The 21,538-nt window shown below is 54.7% G+C and overlaps 1 protein-coding gene across 1 annotated transcript; it reads right to left on the reverse strand.

The window, feature by feature from the left end:
- Positions 1 to 990: 990 nt before the first annotated feature.
- Positions 991 to 20,279, reverse strand: LOC107501914 (plasmolipin). The gene is made up of 4 exons (XM_036231306.1): positions 20,021 to 20,279; positions 5,115 to 5,288; positions 3,041 to 3,163; positions 991 to 1,949 (listed from the first exon to the last, which is right to left on the reverse strand). Exons 1-4 carry the CDS (start codon positions 20,153 to 20,155, stop codon positions 1,833 to 1,835), a joined length of 549 nt encoding a protein of 182 aa, XP_036087199.1. The 5' UTR covers positions 20,156 to 20,279; the 3' UTR covers positions 991 to 1,832.
- Positions 20,280 to 21,538: the final 1,259 nt, after the last annotated feature.

Raw genomic sequence — 21,538 nt, forward strand, 5'->3', positions numbered from 1 at the left:
TGGTCCAGCCTTAGGAGGCAGTTGCATTCTCTTATTGCCTAGCCCTCCTCACCCCTGGGACGTGCTATTCACCCACACTGCGGGCCTGAGGGCTGGATGGGAGAGGCACTGGCCAGAACCAAAGGTGGTGGTTTGACTAAGCTTGTTACCGGCTCCGCTGAAGCAGGCTGTGTATTAGGATTTAGGATGTCGGGAACCTCTAGGACTTACCTAGCCCTCATTTTTTTTTTTTTTTAACTTCAAAAGAAAAGAAAATGAGTTGTTCCTTAAAACTAAACACTCTGATGGCTTAATCCTGGAATGACTAATTTACTCTTCAAACTGAGACACCTGAGAGTAAAAAGGAATTCTGTTAACATTTATGCCAGGACAACAGGCGTAGGCTGGGCCTGTCCCGGGCTAACTGGGCACGGGTATCCGACTTAATCTCCATCCCTTGGTAATGGGGTAGCTCATCCACAGCATTTTGCATCGAGTTACATTTTAATTGTTCCCAGTTTTCAAAAAACCAAGGCGTGCCCAGAAATGCCTTGGGCTTAATATTCAGAGCATGTTGCTCCGGTGGTAGAAAAATAAGTTTTAAAAGGACCCTCACCCCGACCATCTGTACCAGCTCTACGTGTCAAGCATGGCCACTCACTGTGATGACGTGATCTCTGAACTTCCAACTTTAAAGGCAGGTGACATGGCAATCTTAAGTTCAACAGGAAGACTTCGCCCACCTAAAGCTCTGATGCTAAGTGATTTATTGTCAAGCTGGGCCCCTTTTGAGAATAAAAGGAGATGCTATTAAATTTATGGCAGGACAACAACATAAACTGGGCCTGTGCCAGACAGGCAGGAGGTTCGTGGGCCTACCTCGGGTCACAGAAGTGGCTGGTGGTGCTGAGTGACTCCAGAACTGGAATTGCACTATCGGAACCTTTGTCCTGTTTTGCCCTGCAGCTTCCTGGAATTTATAACCATCCACAACCACGATTCTCCGACACCTTTTCCAAATAAGTTCTTCCATCTTTATTTTTGTAAAAAAAAAAAAAACAACAACAGTCACCACCAAGCATAGGACAACTCACCAGGCAAGGTCTTGATTCCCCCTCCTCCACGTCCCATGTGCCTAATCAACAGTGTCAGAAAGCAGTTGGTACTGACGCTAGCTTTTCCCAGGGGACGATTACAAACGCGGGCTTGGGAAAGCGAGGGAAGCCCGGTTGGGATTTCATCACTGAGAAGTCACTTAAAACCAGTTTGCTTTGGATAACTGGTGTGTTTGAAATGCAGGAAAGGAAGACCACGCCGTCAGAAATGTCTCCCTACAAGCGACGTACGTGTTGTTGGCTTGGGGGAGGGTCAGGTTGGAATAGTGTTTTAAGGGATCAGAATGCTTTCATAAGGCCACTCAGCACTCCGGAACCAAGACCACAATAAAGAAGAAAACATGCTGCTTGTTAGGCTTATTCGGTGGTGGGGCAGGGGCTACAGGTCCGGAGTCCTGTCCTTGTTAGTGTATTTAGTGCTGGTGAGAAGGCTGGGCCCAGCCTTGGACTCTGAAGTCCTCTAAAGACAAAGCAGAGTCCGGGAGCCCCTTCCTCCCCTGTCACCTGCTGCTGAACAAAGGGGATGTGGAGGAGTCTCGGCCACTGGCCTGTCTCCTTCCCATGCGCATCAGAGGAAGGTCTGGATTCCTCAGGAGTGCTGGCTGGGCCCGTGTCCGATGGTCAGAGGAGCGAGTGTCGTCCCTTCCGAGCTGACTCCACGGGCTCGCGGGGCCACCCTGCGCCGTGACCCAGCCGCAGCCTTCAGCCCCAAGGCCGGGCCGCTCGCTGCACGGGGGTTTAGGAGTAGCCACCAGCCATCTGACTGGTGGCTGCATTGCTGCCCACTCCTCGCCAGGCCTGGAAGCTGAAGAAAGCACTCACTCCATAGGCAATCATCACTAAACACGAGAAAAACTGAAAGAGAAAACAGCGAAGCTGAGTCGTCTGCAGCACGGCACAAGGGAGGGGTGGTGACAGCAATAAAAGCACCGGGCAGACAGCCTGGGACAGGCTGACCGTGAACCCTAGGGCCCCTCAGTGAACCGGGACGGTGGCTCTGGCAGCCACGCCAGCTCCTACTTCACCACACACTCATTTGACATCTAATTGTCGGGGAGCTGACACTGTATTCAAGTGTTAACCACACAGGCAAGGACGTCAGACTGTGATACAGGCAACTGGACAACGTGCTAACGAGCGACGGGGGGTGGAGGGGGGGGAGCTGCTCTAGACCCATTCCAGGGATTTCGTTTTAAAAAGACCACATTCAAAAAGCGACCCCGGGACTTTTCTGGAATCGGTTCACAAACGCCCTCCCCACTAGTACTTGCGGCTGCATTCAGAAGCCCCATGTCTCAATCCCACTGACTTGAGTTCGCTTATTTCAGAACCATCCTCACCAGGAAGAGTGTAGGAGGAACCCAGTCCTGCCCGGCCCTGGACCTCATCCAGGGCGTTGCTTCATCTCAGCTGCCATCCCTATCAGATGGGACTGGTACCCACCGGCCTCACCGGGGGCTCGGCATCCTCTGAGGAAATGTCTGCAGGGCCTCGTGGAGTAGATGTGGCAGGTGCGTGTGTGTGTTGGGGACTGTTCACTGGCTACTTAACGTGGAGCCCGTTTAGGCTATGTGGGAGAGCCTGTGAATGCCCCCAAAATGGTCTAAACCAAAATATTTTTGCATGTGTCCCTTTGGAGGTGGAGGTGGGGCAATAGCTTTTAAACAGATTTTCTAAGGAGGTACATGACCCCGAATCAGTGTGCCTCTTCTGATTTATACCACGAAACCCATTCACCGCCACACGGAGTCTCCCAAGCTTTCTACTTCCTCAAGGTTTTACTGTTAACATGGAAGACTGAAAGCTTGGCTCCTCTGAGACCTGCTGAGATTAGCATGAGAACTCAGGAGGTGGCCGCTGCCTGGAGCAGTGGGGCTCCAGGGACACAGACCTTGCTTTGGCCGGTCCCCTGTAACTGCCAAGGGCGCCCCGGGAACCATACTCACGGAGGCAGCTGCACGCTGGTTGTAGGGCCTGGTGCCCTTCAGGGATGTCGGCTCGACCGCGGCAGAGCAGGTGATGAAGGCTGTGATGTAGAGAACGGTGGCGCCCACGTTGAATATCATCAACTGGGGGGGTGGGGAGGGCAGAACGGGCTTAAGACATGAGACTTCCAGTAACTGGAAGCCCCTGGTTCCCACCAGCACACGACTGGACTTTCCCACTAAAAGGGCCTCGGGGGCGGGGGGGGGGGGACAGCAGTCTGAGGCCTTCTGAGCAGGGAGCATAAACACGCCCAAGGCTGAGGGGAGGGGAAATGGTGGGAAGGCATGGTCAGGGGACAATCCCAGTAGGCAAAACCCATTCCCGGTGGCGGGAGGTCCAGTGCAGCCAGTCTCTGAGTGCACCAGCTGAAGAGCTCTGGGCTGCTCCTCCTGCTGGCTCGGGGCCAAGCCCAGTTCCTCCCCCTCCCCGCCCCCCACACCTTGCCACACCTGGCTCTTAGCCCAGCCCTAGGAGGGGGTCTCCTATCCCTCCCTGTCCCCAGAGGGAAGAATCTGTCTGCCAAAAGACCACATCTTAGTCTCAAGGTCCCACATCAAATGCCATGGTGAGGACCCAGAAGGAGCCTGAGCCGGACCCGCAAGAAGGCCCTCAGCCAAAACCGGGCCCAGGTGCCCCTTCCCCACCGCCTGGCCCCTGAAGCCAGTGAACCGCAGACTGGTGGCCCTCAGACATATTTGGTTCAGTCCATAGATTGTTTTTTAAATTACCAACATTCTAAGATGAGATTTCATATGAAAACCTGAAGATTTCATAAAAAACTTTAAATCTTAAAATATCGATTTGGCACCAGGGGGCCTGCTGCCCCACCAACGACAGCAGACCGAGCAGAGGCGGCTTCCTATGGGCAGCTGGGAGCCGGCTCTCCAGAACCCCTCCTCCCACTCCACATATCTTGCCTGCCCTATAGGGAGTGTATAGCCCCCCATCCCAGAAGAATCTCAATCTGGCAGTCCCAATCCAGCCCTCTCTGCCCTCTCTGCTGACAGGTCCAGGAGCGTGAGAGACACGCCCCGCCATCACAGCCTGAAGAAGAAGCCGCCTGCCACCCACGGCAGGACTAGAGCCCCAAATTGTGCCGAGGGACACCGAGGCCCCTCCATCTCCCCAGACGTGGGGCAGGGGCTGGACCCCAGCCAGGCAGCCAGGCCACCCCCTCCTCACCCCGGGATCGTCCCTCCAAGGACAGTGCCCGCCGCAAACGTCGCCTGGCTCCTGCCAGTGATGTCGAGATCTAACAAACCACCTCTGTCTTAAGGATGACTCACGTTTCCTCAGTGTAAAAAGTCATTGAATTCCAAACAATGCTGCCTAGTCCCAGCCTTGCTCGTCTTACAATCATGTGCCTCTCTCTCCTCTCTGCTCACTGAAAGCCTCAGACCCCAGCTGCAGGGGTTTTCCGGGTCAGAGAGAAAAACCAGCACTTTCTCTGTGCCTGGCCCGGGCACTTCCTACGGACGCTGTCAGCCCTGTGTCCTGAGGAGACGGACCTGGGTAAACCTGGGACGCCACCCTCTCCGGGGCTGCAGGGGCCTCACTCTGGAGGCAGCGGGTCGCCAGCCCTGTGGCGCCTGGGCCCGCCCTGCACACGCCGGACCCGGCCTCCAGGCCCAGGGCTGCCTGTCTGGGCCCAGCCGGATCAGAGACCCTCTGCAACACAGGTTCGAACTCCAACATCCCCCGCCCTCCCCCCACCCCTCCAAAAAGGAAAAATATTTTTCAAGACTCCAAATGGCCTCTGGTCTCTTTATCCAATAGCACACTTCTGCTCACTTCCCCGGAGAAAGGCGAGCCTGTGCCCTCCCTGGCTCACGCTCCCAGTGCTAAAAAACACTGCACAGCCAAACCATCAGCCCCTCCCCCACCCAGCTCTGCAGGCCAGCTGAGGGCCAGCGGGGACTGCAGCCAATCCCACCCCACCTCGTCCCACTTAGGGAAGGGTCACACTGTCACAGCTACTCCCAGAGGCTGAGGGCTCGGCCTGGAACCACCTCCACTGTCCCCATCCTGACTTACCACCAGTGGCCAGGGCACCATGTACAACTTCATGTGCAGCTGAAACAGGTAGACGACAAAGAAGACGATTGTCACCAGCCAGAGGAAGACAGCGACGAACATTACCCAGCCGTAGGCCGGGTATAGGTGGTACGGGGTGTCGGCGATCAGGGCCCATACCAGCAGCCCCAGTACCTGGAGGTGTGAGACAGAGCCCCTCGCATCAGTCAGGCTGGGGGCCACGGACCAGAGGCCTTTGCCATGACGCTCCCTCTGCAAGACGCATTTCTCATTTGGTCAAGAAATATTTATGTGGTGCCTGCCGCATACCACTGTATACCAAAGCAAGGCCTTGCCTGGTAGCTTCTCTTTCAGGTCTCAGCTGAAATGTTTCGTGCTCCAAGACACCATCCCCCCTCCTCCAGTCCGGGTTCCAGAACCCTCTCCTGTGTTCCTGAAGCCCCCCAGTACTGGAATTGTTCCCTTCCCCAGACTGAGCTCCCCAAGGGCAACATGATTGTCTCACCCACAGCCGGGTCCCAGCACCCAGTACGGGAACTGGGCCCCGCCAAGAGCTTAGTAAAAGATGCTGAAAGAAGTCACCAGCACTTTCCCGACGGACAGACAGGCACAGACTCCCAGAGGTGGGAAAAGGAGCAGCCTGAGTCCTCCGGGTGACCTCCACCTGGTGCCCCGCCAAGCTCTCTCCACCCCACCTTCTCTGATTCTAATTGCCCCGCCTTACAGGTGAAATCAGGCCTCAGAGAAGCCAACCTGTCACCCTGTTCCCAGGTAGTAGGGTGGGCCCTGGCAGACACTGTGTGTAGCTATTAACAACATGAACTCTGGCAATGGCTGCCTGCTTTAAAACCTCCCTCCCCTTCCTGCTGAGTGACCTTGTGCAAATCTGCAACCTCTCAGTGCTGTGGTCGTACATCTGTCAAATGAGCATAACGATCTCACAGGGCTGCCTTAAGGACCCCGGAGTTCACGTACGTATGACAGAAGCATTTGCTTTTATTCCCCCCAGCCAGGTACGCTGCACCTGCCCCAGTCCTCTGGGCCACAGGATTCTACACGGCCCTCATGGGGACACCTGGGAGACCACAGCAGGGTGGACCCAGCGAAGGGTCTGCTGAGGCGGGGAGCGCGGGAGGCCCACAGCTGCGCCTCACATGTGGCCATCCTGGCCTCCCTCACACCTCTCCCGCCCCATTCCTTGCTGGTCGAGATCCCCCCAGCCAGGCCATCCTCCTCCTCCCCAGGGGCATTCTCTGGTCAGCAGTCCCTGGTCAGCTAGACGTGACTCGGGTTGGTCGCTGAGGGGAGGGGGGGTGGGTCTACCATGGGGCTTCAGAGAAAGGCGCCATTGCTGACGAAGACAGAAAGAGGCTCTCCTTTCCTCTGTACAGCATCCAGGCGTGTGGCACCAAGGCTCACGGTGACCCCGCCACCAGCCCAAGATGAGCCAACCCTCAGTCGGATCACAGAGGAGCAGTTCAAGAGCAAAACCCACCTCTGGCTGCTGGCTTTGGGGGACAAAACGTTCTGCTGGCAGCTCATACCAGCTGACGGGCTACCGCGAGCTCCCGGACCAGACGATGAAGAGGTGCCGCTCACTTAAGGGCTCATGACCCAGAGATCGCCAGAGCTGGGTGTCTGCCGGACAGCCCAAGCAAAGCACCCACCAAGACCAAAGAGAAGCTTCTGTATCGATCCCCCTCTCTGTGGGGTCTGGACAAGAATGACCTTAGCCGAGTGGTCCAGAACCCAACAGCCCCTCTGCCAACCTTCCTCTTCCTGCCCCTCCCTCGCAAGAGGCTGGGGAAGCTGTAGCTTCTCTTTCTGGGTCAGGGGTGGTTTGGAGCCCTGGGCCTGGGAGTCATGAGCTGGGTTTCAATCCCATCTGTGCTGTGTGACACTGGACAAGCACCTTCCCCTCTCTGTGCAGCTCACCTGGCCAGCTCTGGCGAGGGCTGCCCACTAGAATACAGGACCCCTGAGGAATCCTGTTTTGTCCACTGCTGTATGCCCAGTGCCCAACGGCACACAGTACCTGCTCAGTAAATATGTGCTCAGGAGCTACCTGGCCTAAATGTCCTTATCCATGAAACGGGGGTCAAAAACCCGGCCTGCACAGGTACTAGGGACTAAAAGAGGAAGCAGGTGTAAATCAGTGAATCTGCTCCTCTACCTGCCATGAACAGTCTGGCGGTGGCCCACGGGACCCACTCTGCAGACAAGCAAGGTGGGCCAGGTAGCAGAGCCTTGCCAGCAGCCGCACGAGCCGGGGACAGAGCCCTCACCAATGAGGACCCAGAGCCAGGGTGCCTCAGCACAGGGCATCGCACACACCCTTTACCACCCATGCGCCTGAAACAGACACATCGGGGGGCCAAGAGCCCCCGGAGCTGGGGGAAGTAACTGTTCTTAGCAGCATGTCCTGGGACTCAGCCAGGTGAGAACTGGGCATGACAAACGATTCTCTTTCCCCTTAACGCGGATGCTTGCAGGACTCTATGCACTGTGTTGCCTGGTTCCAACTCTCTGAAAGTGAATGAGAAAATGCAGTGGACGAAGAATCAAGAAAAGACCGATTCAGGTTCACGCTAATGTGCACCTATCAGTTATCAGCATTATCACTCATAGACTCGGTCGCACTAACCACTTAATGCCCTCGGGCCATGTGCCAGGCCTAGAGAAAGCACCTCCCCTCTGGTTTCTTCGATTCCCCCATGACCCTCTCATCAGTTGGTACTGTTTATTATCTCTGTTTTCCAAACAGAAGCTCAGAGGGAAATGTGCCCGTGGTCATTCATGGTCACCTGGAAAGACCAGGATTTGAACCCAGATCAGTCCTTCTCTGGAACCCAGGCCACTGAGAGTTACTCAATGATGCGTGCAAATGAGGACAGCCAGCTGGCTCTGAGGGCCAGGCCCTGCGGGCACCCAGGCTCTCCCGTCTCTGCCCTGCCCTCCGGTCCAGCCCGTGCCCAGATGAGCAAGAGCAGCCTGGGAGCAGAAGGTGCTGGATGAGCAGTGGGCATCTCTAGTGTTCCCGGCCCAGCAGCCCTGGCCTTGTGCCCAGGGGGCCGCCTAGGTTTCTGCCCTAGAACAAGGAAGGTCCATTCCGCCGTCTAAACCAGACCAACTGGTTTTTTCCCCTGTCTCCTCCTCTCTCCCAGCCCCAAGAACCTGAAGGGAAGACCCCCACGCAGGGCCCCACGGAGACTCCGCTCCGGACAGGGCACTCCCACGTTTGCTGACCCCGCTCCTGTCCTGGGGGATGCTGCAGGGGAGGCTGGGCCCAGGCCTCATCTCCAAAAGCCACGGGAGCTGCTGGCCTCCTGGCTGTGGACCCATGTGTGCTCTCGTGGGGAGAAAGGACCAGAGGACTTGCCTGATCCATTCAACAAATACATGTTGAGCACCTACTGCGGTGTGACCACAACAGACAAGCCCTGCTCTTGTGGAGCTGCCACCCCGCCAGGGCGGGCCGGCTCAGAACCCAAGACGCAAGTGACATTCGAGTGGATCGCAGGGTAAGTGCTACAGGGGGAAAAAAATCCAGCTGAAAAGGGATAAGGAGGATGGGAAGTGGGGTCCCTCGCAATTTTAGATACGAGGTCAAGATCTCACTGAGAGGGTGATGTATGAGCAAAGGCAGAGGATGGGAGAGAAGGGAGGGAGCTGCGTGGGGAGGAGCCTGTGTCTCCCTGTGGGCGTCTACACACACATCTGCGCGTCTTACTCTCGGACAGACACACGCGCACACACACACGCACACACACACGAACACAGACAGAACCAAACCTCAACGCCTCACCTGTTCTAAATCTCCAGAAGCCCCTGAAACGCCTCATATTAGCCAAGCACTACCGATAAACAAAGAGAACTGTCTGGAAACCTCAAAGGTACAGGCTTTTTTTTTTTTTTCTGAAAACCTCAAGATTTGGGGGAAGGGATTTTCTCTTTAAACAAGGACTGTGAAAAAGGACACCTTCAGATGTGCCCCAGGACCTGCGCGCCTCCAAAAGAATTTGTGAACAATTGGGGAACAGGTATTTTTGTTGAAAACCATCTGCAGGACCAGAAAGGAGAGAGGAGTGTCACAAATGCCGGACCAGAAGGCATCCTCAGTTAGGGAAGCCCTGATCTAGTGACCGGTGTCCTTATAAGTGGGAAATTGGACACACACAGGGCTAATGTCAGGAGACGATGGAGGCAGATAGTGGAGTGATGTGTCTTCGAACCAAGGTGTGCCACAGATTGCAGGCAAACACCAGAAGCTAGGAGAGGGGGCCCAGAACACATGCTCTTTCAGAGTCTCCAGAAGGAACCGCCCTTGCCGACAACTTGACTTTGGACTTCTGGCCTCTTAGAACTGCGAGAGGATGAGTTTCTGTTGTCTCAAGCCACCCAGTGTGTGGTACTTTGTTGTGGCTGCTTTAGGAAACGAATATATCTTCCTTAGCTACTCTTCGCGTCTGCAGGTGGATGTCACGATCTGACTTAACGGTGATGCTGGCACCAGCTCGGGTGGAAGCCTGGCCTACTCGCTCGCTCTCTGGGATCAAGCGCTGGTCCTGCCCACTCGCTCGCTGCATGGCTTTGGGCAAGTTGCCGAACCTCTCTGTGCCCCAGTGCCCTCGTCTTCAAAGTGTGCCTACCTCGTGGGGTAGTTCTGAGATATAAATGAAGGTATACTTATAAGGTACTTAGACCAGTGCCCAACAGAGACTTAACACTCAGTACATGTTCTACCGTCATTATCTCTCAGAGAGGTTAGAATGTAGATTTTCCAGTCCATTCTCTGTGTCTGGTTTCCTCAGGTCTGAATAGTGCCTGCTGTTCATAGGGGTGGGAGGTCATGGTGAGATAACGAATGTATCTAAACTTAAGCACCAGGCCCGGAGCCAGGGCCCGGCAGATAAGGGTGCTATGCCTCACCCATCTTTCAGATAAGGCAGATGTGGGCTTATCGGAAAGTCCTCAGAAGTCCACTGGGCCCAGCCCTAGGACACCTCCTGGAGCTGCACTTTTGCTGTCTCCGGTGGGGTCGGCAGAACCCGTTACCCCTGTGGGCCTCAGTCTTCCCCTCTGTACAGTGGGAGCGGGGAGGCCGCGTCCAGTGTTCTCCAAGGAGGCCGGACACTCAACACAGGCCTCGTCCAGGGGCCCAAAGCCAGGGAAAGAGCACCAACCCCGTGAGCTCTAAGCTAACTCCTCTCACACCCAAGGGTGGTCACCCCAAGCCTCCTGTCAATCCTCCCCATTTCCCGGGCTGGGTCAGAACCTTGTACGTAGATTCACCGTGTGGTGTTGGGAGAGCCAACTAACCTTTCTGCTGTTTCTTCATCGGACATGTTGGGGAGAGTTCACTAATCCTGGTCACCTCACAGGTGTGTCGTGCAGGTAAAATGATGTGAAGGAAAAGTTAAAAGCCGTTGCATTGTGGGTGGCCGTGAGGGCTGTCAGAGGACAGGGTGTTGGGGAGGGACAAGCCCCAGAGGGAGGGACGGTACCGCTCTGGAGGCTGCTACCGGGGTTTTGAATGCTGCACCGGCCAGGCAGGCAGGTCACAGAAATGACTAAGGTGGGCCGGGCGGGTCTGTGGAGCTGGGAGTGTCCTGCTGGTGTCTGAGGGGACACAGGCCTGAGGCAGCCAGAACTTCTCACTTTTCAAGAGACATTAGAAATTTGAATTTCTACGTGAGATCTTTAGCTCTGCAAAAGTTGAAAACCAAACCAAACGTTTTAGGAAAAATGTGAGGGCAGGACCCACCCATGACACCCTGGGGCTCCCTTCTCCCCAGTGCACCATCCAAGAAACCGAGGCCCAGGCCGATGACGTGAACCCTTCCTGGGGCTTCTCACAGGGACACGGCGGGGCCGTTGGGGACACTCAGAGCTTGGCTGAGCAGGCCCAGCCTCCGCCCCCGCCCTGGCCCTTCTCCCGACAGTGAAAGGGACTTTATGGGGACAAAAAGCCACCTATTGTGTCCCAGGAGACAAAGGCACAGGGGACAGAGGCTCCAGGCGCCTGGGCTGGCCAAGGCGCCACGTGCCGCCCGCTCCCTGTGCAGAGGGTCGGGCTTGTGGGGAAGGCGGCTTGGAATTCCCGCGCCACACTCTCTGGGCTTTCGAGAAGCCTGGGGCCAGCACTCGCCAGCTCTGCGGGAGGCGCGAGAGTGGACGAGACCCTGCCCCAGCCTGCGGCGACATCTGCTCCCCTAAGCCTCCCCTTCCCTATCTGAAAAGCGGGCATGTGAGCTACCAAATCCAGCCCCTCGGTCACTGAACAAACTCTCCCGAGGGCTGCTCTGGCCAGGCGCAGCAGCTCCCAGCCAAGGCTGTCACAGGGAGGATGACAACGAGTCACCTCCAGGGCTTTCTGAATTAGGCCTTTATCACATTACCTGTCATTTCTGAGTCCCCAGTCTCAGAACTGAGATTTTTCTAAATCGTGGAGGTGGAAGAAGAGGTTCCTACTTACCTACCCAATGGCCGGGGCACCCCCAGAGGTCCCAAATGACATCCTCCAGCCCTTCCAGCCCCTGCGTGCACCCTGCATGTCAGGGAGCCCACTGCCAGCATGGCTCCTTTGGGGTCCCCCTATCTAAGGGTTTTAGAAAAATATTCCCAATGCAAAGCTCAAACTGTATCCTGCTCACCCCTACTCCACACCCAAGTTCCCAAAAACCAAGCAGGTCCCCCCGCGAACCTTCCCTAGGTATGTAAAGGCTGGTGGGAGCCCCTTGAGTTACATCCCCAAGGCTCTCCCAGAGCAAGTGGCAATGCCCCTGTGAGTTTTCAGAAATTCAGACTTCACCTGCCTGCCCTCACTCCCTCAGGGGCCTCCTGGCCCACCCCAGAAAGCCTACCTGTGCCTCCCAGCACCAAGACCCCGATAGCCATACAGAGCCCTCCCAGGAAGGCCTTGGCCCCTTGTAAAGCCCCCAGTCAGGCCCAGCCCCAGCCCCCTCAGCCTTCCTCCCTGACCCCAACTCTCTCCCATGCAGAGCACTTGCCCCATTTCACAGATGAGGAAACCGAGGCTCCGGGAAGATCTGGACCTGGCCCGAGGCTGTGACTGACTGTGTGGCGGGAGCACCGGCGTCCTGGAGGCCAGAGCAGAGAGGGGCGAGGCCCACCCAGAACCCTGGGAGGACGGGATGACAGAAACTCATATTCTCAGCATGCAGACAGGTCCCATCCTGCCATCGACCCTCCGGAGAGAGGTGGCTATTGGGAGCATTCGGACCCTTGCGGCGCTGTGAGGCCTGGCTTCTGCCTCCTGCGAGGGTCTTCTCTATTACCCGACTTCTTCCTGAGACACCAGCTCTAGTCCTGACTCCAGCACGAAGGTTTTGGGTGACCCTGAGCAAGCCCCACCCCATATTAACTACAAGGAGGGACAGGTGACCCCATATGGCTAACCTTACACAGGGTGGCAGATTGTCTGTTGTCCGATACCCCCATCCCCCCAATCCCCACCCCAAACACACACACTCCTACCGAAGCTGGAATGTCCCAGAACAGGCTCTGGGCCTCGCCTGCTCTTCAGCCTTTGCTTTCCTTGCCCTCTGTGAGACCCTGGAGTGCCACCCCGGCCTCTCCCTCTTGGACTAACCCAACCCTGTTAGTATCCAGGGCTAGGTTCACTGGGCAGCCAAGAAAAACAGGCTCTCCCCCGCACACTCAAGTTCCAACTCGCTATGGGGTAGAGGATGCAGGTTTTCCAGTCTCTGAGCAGGACATCAGGGCCTGGACCTCCCTGAGTGCTGCTGCCACAAACAGCTCACCAGTGACAAGGAGTGACCAACACTTGGCTCTGCCACTCATACGGAAACAGCAACCACCCACTGCATGGGGACAGCTTTATAGCTCTTACCTCTGTCAGCCCTGCGGTAAGCCAAGTCTTCATTCCACTTACAGATGGTAAAGGAAACTGCCCAAGGTCGCCTACCCAGTAACACTGAATGCAGGACCACTGCTTGCAGCTGCGTGATCCTGGGAAGGTGTCTTTCCCCTCTCTGGGCCTGAGGGACCTTCAAGTGCTACCTTCATAGCTTTTGCAGAATCCACAAACTATATGAACTATTTTTTTACTCAATATTTTCATTTATTTGAAAGATATTTTGAAAAGTTATTTTTTAAATCTATAATATATGTGACATGGTACATAACAAAATGGTGTTTTTAACACATCTCCCTCATCCCCAGATACTCAATTTCTTCCCCAGGGACAACTAAGAGTGGCTTCTTACGTGCCTCTCCAGAGACTGTCTACACACACATGTACACACGCTTCAGACAGGTGTGTCTGCATATAGTCCGTGTGCATTTCTCCCATACAAATAATAGTGTTCTACACATACAGTTTTGTACCTTGTTTTTTCCACTTAACCACATAGCCTGGAGAAGGTCTATTGAGGGCTGCCCTATTATTTTCTTTGAGGGCAGCTTTTTACTCACTGCATAACAGACTATTGTAGAATTGTATCATGTTTAACTAGCTCTCCTTGATAAATGTATATATCACACACGAATTATTTTAAAAGGAAATCTTTATATCACTAAAAAGTGGGAAACCTGCATCATCTACCACAATAGAAGCTAACTATAAAATTAAGTAGAACAAATATATAACGGTGTTGCTACATCCTAGATAGATACAGTTGTCTTCCAGGGTCCAGAACTCCCTATTTAATAAAGGGCGGTGAAGGATGAGAAGGTGCTAAAGATACTTTAGCAGCAAAATGAGGCTGTCCTCTCTAGCAGTGTCTTTCAGGGGTGTGACTGACTATAGATGACGTGACACTTTCCAAGTTCCACACAGCAGAATTTCTTTATTACCTAGGAGTGCAAAAGTCCTAACTTTGAATCAATTTCCAGAAGCCAGAAAGAAAAAAGGAAAAAGAAAAAAAAAAAAAATTCAGCAACATACAAACAAGTCTGCATGGCAAAACAAAACAAACAAACCACCACGAGCAAAGCCAAAAAACAAACTAGAGAAAAATATTTGCAAATTATCTAGAGCTCTTACAATTGATAAGACAAAGACCATCAAGTCAGCAGAACAGGGAAAGAATAGACAGGGAAATACAAACAGCTCGTAAACATTTTTTAACCTCACTCATAAAAGAAGTACAAAACAATGCTACATTCACCTGCCATTTCACCCATCAGACTGTGGGGATAGGCACTGTACCCGGTAATACACTAGGGGGATGGATGTGAACCCCACAGAGGGCATTTGGCAACCTCTACCAAAACTACAAACTCACATACCCAACCCAGCGGTCTCACTTCTGTACGGGGTAGGGCACATGCCCTGGATGGCTGGCAGCGGCCAGAGTGGAAACCCCGGGCGTCTGCCAACGAAGGGGCGGGCCACACGAATCACACCACGGTTACACAGTGGGATGCTGCAGAAGCCGTCTCACTCCACACACTGGGATCAAAGGACCGCCAAGGCACATTTTTAAGTGAAAAAGAAAAGGTACAGAAGGGACAGACTATATCCCCAGGGGAAAATAGGGAGGAGAGGTGGGAACCTACCGCCACATTTCCACGTCTCTCCTTCAAGAAACGCGAAATGGTATCTGGGGAACTAGGAAGCGTGGGACAACTCTAACCAAAAGGGACAGATTTTTCGCTGCGTTCTTTCCCACTCTATTTATTCCGGAGCCCTGTAAATATATCACCTATTAAAGAAATTAGGTAAATAAAGGATTAAAAAAAGACACGAGCAGCACCATGGGCATTGAGACAGAACATCCTAAGTGTTTTGCCAAGGAGGAAAAAAGTGTGGCGGGGTACATGCATGCAGGGCTCCCCGTTTTTTGTTTTTTGTTTTTTTAAGTGAGGATAGGTGACCGGCCCCGGAGCACCGCACGCATTATGATGGCTGCCTCACAGGACTGGGCAGGGATAAGAAAGAGTCTATTTTCACTGATAACCGTTTGTACTGTTTGGCTGTTTTGCTCTACGTCTGCATAATTTTTTCCAACAATAAAACCATTTTTAAAAATGGTTCCATTGGTAGAGAAACAGCTAAAGAGCTGGGGCCGCTGGGACGCCATGGAATGCCCTGGAAGACTTACTTAAAAAGGAGGGAGACAGCTCTGTATGACATGAAGAGACTGCAGGGGCCCTGGTGGGGAGAAAAGCAACTTCCAGAACAAAGGATACAGAATAAAATCGTCAATGTTTTTAAGAATGCATAGGACAGAGAACTGGAAACACCCCAAAACAGTGGTCCCCTTGGGGAGAGGGGTTGGAGATTCAAGGATAACTTTAGCCTTATCTGAAACAGCTTTTTCTTTTTTTAAGGAGACTGTGTTCATATATTTATTCCACAATTATAATTTAATTCCAAATACTCAACATGCTCTCTGTCGCAATGGGGAGTGTGGGCGGAGCTAACAGTACAAGCAGTGGTTTGCTCAGAGTTGGAGGCAGTTGGAGGAAGCCCGGTGAGCTGGAATGCAGCTCGAAGGAGACTGAACCCACAAATCTCAGAGCTAAGGAAAGCCCTAGGAGACCCCAACAGTGCAATCCCAACAGGACTAAGCTCTCTGCTCGCACTTCTTAGACCCCCAACAACCTCACCTAAGCAGCCTCTTCCTGAAGGTCAGAACTGACCTTCGAGGCCCTGCCCCGTACCTGGCTTGCCCGCTGGGGCTGAAGGCAGAGCTAGGAGCACCTTGAGGAAGAGCTTTCTAACACTCCTAAGTGCGCTTGGATGGAGTAGGCCGCCTTGGGAGGGACTGAACTTCCTGTCCCTGGAAGCATGCAAGTTCATGTTCAGCATGCACCACAGGAACTCTAGGAACAAGCATAAAAGCCCTAGGATTCTATGACACCTGTGAATTCTAAGTGCCCTGCATTCCAACATACTCTGTGCTAAGCCTTTTGCAGGCTTTCCCTTCCATAGTCCTCATAATCCCACCATCACCATTTTACAGACAAGGAAACTGAGGCTCAGGGGAAATTAGGGAATCTACTCAAGATCACACAACCAGGAAGGGGCAGATCCAGAATTTGAACCCAAGGCTCTCTGCTTCCAGGCTTGTGCTCCCACCAAAACTCAGCACCACCAGCTGGCAGGTGAGACTTCCGATCTGTTTACTCCCCTGCAAACTGGGAATTGTGGCCACTCCAACCCAGGAGGCAGGACCAGGAAGAAAAGAAGGTGCCAAAGGCAATGGCCCTGTTATCACAAGACATTCAGATGGCTGGCTCCTACATCCTGAGCCTCAGGAACGCCCCTGCACAAGCTGCGGTCTGTTTCTGATCCTTTTTAATTCTGCCCCCTTCCATAAAGCGAGACATTTCAGAGCCCACTTCTGTCAGGAAGCCTTCCCTAGTGGCCTGACTCCTGATAAGTCCTCCCTTCCTGAAGTCCCTCCCTTCCCCTCCAAAGCACCTAGGAACTCCCACTTCCCACCAAAAACAAAACAAAACGAAAAGCAACAACAACAACAAATAATGATAATAATAGTAATAAAAACAGGAAGCTAGAGCCAGGCTCTTAATTCTCACATCTGAGTGCAAATCCCAGCTCTGCCACTCTACCCCATGACCTTGGGCAAGTTCCTCTCCCTCTCTGAGCCTGTCACCTCACCAGGAAACCCAGGTTAAGATCATCCTTCTCCCCAAGACTTGGGGAAGATTTAAAAAATGAGAAACATGGGCACTTAGCAGTATTCACTTCATACTAATTCTATAAAGGCTTTCGGACCAGCCATATGCACGAGTTAACCTCAGCTTCCAGAACATTCCTCTACTCCACTCGCTACACAACGGTCTGCAGCTTTAAAGACTCTGGTTTTTACAACCAAAAGAGTTGTCTCTAGATCAAACTTGCCCGCTTCCTTTTTAAAGATGCTATTTACATAAATTCATGTTTTCCTTTTCGCCTAGGCTGCTAGGAAGCTCAACAAAGAATCAACTGCCTCAAAATTGCTACAACTTCATGCTAACAATCTTTTTAGCTCTTTAAGTCAATCCTCCCCAACACACCAACTTTAAAAACTAAATTAATTCTTCTGTCTTACGTGGCTTAATATAATATATTCCATCTAATATTCCTTCAGGACCTAGGTGGGATGGGCAGAATGACAAATCTGTGTACAGTGAGGTTGATTTTTCAGGACATGCTTAATGTTAGACATAAAGCCCATCTCAAGGAGCCGGGGCCTTTCTACCTGCCCTGTGCTTCACTCCCTGGCCCCTCTTCTTCTCACATCTGGACCAAGTCACCAAATTCTGGGAAACAGAGGGGTGGGGGTCTGACAGAAAATTAGCTTTCATCTTCCCACTTACCGCCTCCTCCGTGCAGCCTTCCTTGATCCCCCCATGAAAAGCACACCCTCTGGGCACTTCCCTCACAGATCAAGAGCTCCAGGAGAGCAGGCTCTAGACCTGAGGTCTCCATCACTCCCTCAACAGCACCAGACCCTGTGCCCCCAGGGGAGCAAAGCTGAGCATGCTCATAAGAGCACAGGCCAGAAAAATCCGGCCACTCAGGGCTTAGATCTCCTGTGGCAGAGGGGTATGAGAACTTCAGCAAAGAACTGACTTCTGAGCCTCAATTTCCTCACCTGTAAAATAGGGAGGAAAAAGAAGATATAAAGCCCTTGGCAAAGGGCCTGGAGCCCAGTGGGGACCTGACTGGTGGGAGCTGTGGCTTCCCAGCAGATGTTGGTGCCGGTTGAGTGAAGCCCGCTGTGTGAACCCCGCTGTCTCAGACCCAGTGGAACTGTCCGTTGCCAGAGAAACAACTCAAGAAGCAGCTTCCAGAAGCAGACATGATGCACCAAAAGGTGCAGCTCTTCAGAATTCTGACAGGAGACCTTGGTCCTTCCTCTCTAACCTCAGCCATGAAAGCACTCACTGCAGGGAGGGCAGAGGAAGACCACCTCACCCACAACCAGTCCCTGGGAGTCTGGATCCCAGTGTCCACACCTGTGCAATGGGACCCAAATGCTGCGGACTGGGCTGCTGAGCCCACTGGGACCCCTAAACCAGAGACACAGGAAGTCACCCAGGTCCCTGCAGGCACAGCAGGATGCTCCCCTTACTCCAATTCTCATTGTTCAAATGCAAAAGGAGCCGGAGGCTCAGGACCAGTCTACCAGGAGCTCACCCCAGGGATCCACCCCAGGTCTACATCTCTCAGCCCAGCAGAGATCCCTCCGCTGGTCCAAAACCTCCCAAGGCTGCCAATGGAACACGGTCACCACCTCTCTCAAAAGGTACTCAAGGCACTCAGTTTCTGGCCACCCCAGAAACAAATCCTTCAAGTCCAGTTTCAACAACCCATTGACCACTGCCCCCCCCGCCCCGCCCCCCGCCCCTCCCCACCCCCGCCGCCTCCCCTCCCCTTTCCCATCCCCAAGCTCTGGCTCATACAACTTCCTGCCCTTTGAACACCTTTCCCCTACCTCCGCCTCAGATTTCTGTCAAGTGCCTGCTCAAAAGTCACCTCTGCTCCATGAACCCTCCTGAACTTAGAACTGACCTCCCTCTCTTCTGCCCTTTCACACGGCTGGGACCCGGGCTTCCTTCCTGGGCTGCTGCGCCATTCACAACCCCCGGAGCCTAGCACAGTGCCCAGCTCCACACAGGCTCTGCCGAACCCCGACCCTACCACCCCCCCATCTCCGAAACAATTCTTGGAGAATTAAAAATGTAGCTTTCTGGGCTGCACTTCCTGAGATTCAAATTCCAATTCCACATCTTTTCCGGGGGTGGGGACGAAGAATCCTCGTTTTAAACAAACCCCTCCAAGAGAGTCTGAGGCTGGGGTGGGGGAAGGGGGCTCACAGGGGAGAAGCGAGTAATTCGGAAATAGAGGTATCACTGCCCCAGGAGGCAGGCCCCCACCTGGGCTGGGAGTGGGCGCAACGACCCAGCCTCCCAGCCTGAGCCTGGCAGCCTTGTTAGGACGTAGCAGTAAAGCCCCAAAGGAAAATAGACCCTCGCCCACCTCCGAGTCCCCCTAGTCCTCTGAAAACGGCCCAGGCCCTCTGCTGGGGGAAAGCGTCTCACAGGGGCCGCCACCCATTTTCCTGACTCGCACCAGAGGGTACTACGGGAAGAAAGCTGACCTCCCCTCTCCAAGTCTGTAACGAGTATGCATGTGTAGAGGGGAAGAGGGGTGTTCTCACCGGTCCGCCTCAACTAGGGTCTTCAGAGGGTCTCAAAGACATAGGAGTCTTACCCCAGGCTTCCCACAAGTCACTCCTCCCAGCGCTGGGCGCTGTACCTCCGCCCGCGAGGCCCGTCAAACAGGCCGGAACCCGGCGGGTCACCCAGAGTAAGCCAGAAGGGCCCGGCTCCGGCGCGGGGGCCCACAGGGCCATGCCTGAGTGTGTGTGTTAAAATAGATGTGCCCTCTCGATTAGACCAAGGGTGTTCTGGGGTGCAGCCACGCGGAGCTGCAGGGAGCTCAGCAGAGGGTTAGCCAAGAGTGGACTTTGCCCGAGGCTGGGTCCTCTGGAGGGCGGGGGCACTGTCCGTGCAAAGACAGAGAGGTACACAGAGCCCGAGGGCACCTAGCACCGTAGGCACATCCAAGAGAGAGTCGGCAGAAGTCAGCCTGTGGCTCATGCGAGACTTTCTGCGGGGGGCCTCTGGTGACCACCTGGGGGGATGGAGGGGCGTTGGCGTGGGCTCTGAACCCCTGCGCACGGCGAGTGTGCTAGCACGGACCGCAACAGGGACTCTCGAGGTGAGAGGGTGCCAGGGTGATCTCCGGGGCATCGGTCCTGGAGGAGCCCCCGGGGTAGGCACGGCGCGTCGAGGCGCGTGTGAGCCTGGGCTGCGGGTGTACGGGGTGCGAAGGAGGGCCTCCCGGAGCCCCCGATCCCCCCGGGCCCCGCCGGTACCCCACGCGCGGCCCCGCGCGCGCTCACCAGCTGCAGCAGCATGAGCGCGCCCAGACTGGAGCGCACGAAGCCCAGGTCGGGGCGCAGCGAGGAGACGGAGGCGCCGGCGCCCTGGGCTGGGCTGCTGGTCCGCGTGCTCACTTTAGACGGGAACTCGGCCATCGCGGCTCCGCTCGCCTCGCGAGGTCGCTCAGGCCGCCTCGCCGCCCCTGCCGCGGTGGCTGCCGGCTCCCGCGCCGCTCCTCCCGGGGGGCTCCCGCTCGCGCCGCCGCTCCCGGCGCTCCGCGCGGCGAGCTGGGAGGGAGCCCGCAGCTGCCAGGTGCTGCCGGACTCCGGCCCCGCCCTCGCGGCGGGACCCGCCCTTTTAACCCTTCGCCCTCCGCGGGCGGGTCAAGCCTCGAAACACTCGAAGCCGCGTCCACGTTACAGACCGGGAAACTGAGGCCGCCGTCAGTGAGCCGGCCGCGCCAGGACCAGTCTAGAGAGCTGCGCGCTTCTGTCCCGACGTGAGCCTCCTGCTAGGAGTGTGCATCGCTGCCCCGCGCCCTCCTGGCCGGTGACTTGTCCTGCTCTCTTCTGGTTGTCGCTAGGGCTCTGGGCGAGCCACAGGCGGCGAGCCACTGCGCCTCTCTATGCGCTCTCCTTATTAAAGCGGGATCAGCACCCTTGTTTAACTACTCCTAAGGAGTCCTGGGAGACCAAGCACCCAGGAGGGGAGGGTCTGGGCAAGCTGTGGGTGCATGTGACTCAATCGATGTGATTTGCAGGTCTGAACAGACCCGAGCAGTAACTTAGAAGATCGCTGAGCCTCAGTTTCCCTGTCTGTCGTATCGATAAGGGTATGAACGGACCTGGCCTCACAGAACGGCTGTGCGGAATAAACGAAGCTCCTGGCGGGCAGTGAGCAGGGGAGCAGGGGCACTCAAAAGGCGGGGCATGATTTGGACTTAGGGTTTCATCGCCGCACCTGTACCCCGAAACACACACACACCCTCGGAATACAAAGGCCTGCACACATTATTTCGTTCCCCAACCAATGTTTGCCGAGCACCCACTTTGTCAGGCCCAGTCCGGGGCCCTGAGACCCACAGCAGGGAATGAGGCAGACAAGCCCTTCTTGGACCCCACTTTCTTGTGGGGTGACAAGAAGTAAACTAGGGGAGAAAAAAAAACTGCAGATAGTGACAAACGCTATGGCTAAAATAAACAGGGGGATGTGTCCGAGGCAATTTTTGATAAGAGTCATCAAAGAAGACCTCTCAGAGAAGGTGACATTTTTGCAGACACCTGACTCATTAGTAGGGGCAGCTGGACAGTTGAAAGAACAGAAAGAAGATCCACTGTGGCCATGGCAAAGTGAGCGAGGGTGACACGTGAGCAGGGACAGGTCACAAAGGGCTATTTAGATGATTCTATTCATTTCCCCTGGCCGCTGGAACGCATTGCCGCAAACTCGGCGGCTTAAAAGAACAGAAACGTATTTCCTCGCAGTTCGAGAGGCCAGAAATCTAAAGTCAGTTTCACTGAGCTAAAATCAAAGTGGCC

The sequence above is a fragment of the Rousettus aegyptiacus genome, unplaced genomic scaffold (genome assembly GCF_014176215.1).
Source record: "Rousettus aegyptiacus isolate mRouAeg1 unplaced genomic scaffold, mRouAeg1.p scaffold_m13_p_14, whole genome shotgun sequence".
NCBI lineage: Eukaryota > Metazoa > Chordata > Mammalia > Chiroptera > Pteropodidae > Rousettus > Rousettus aegyptiacus.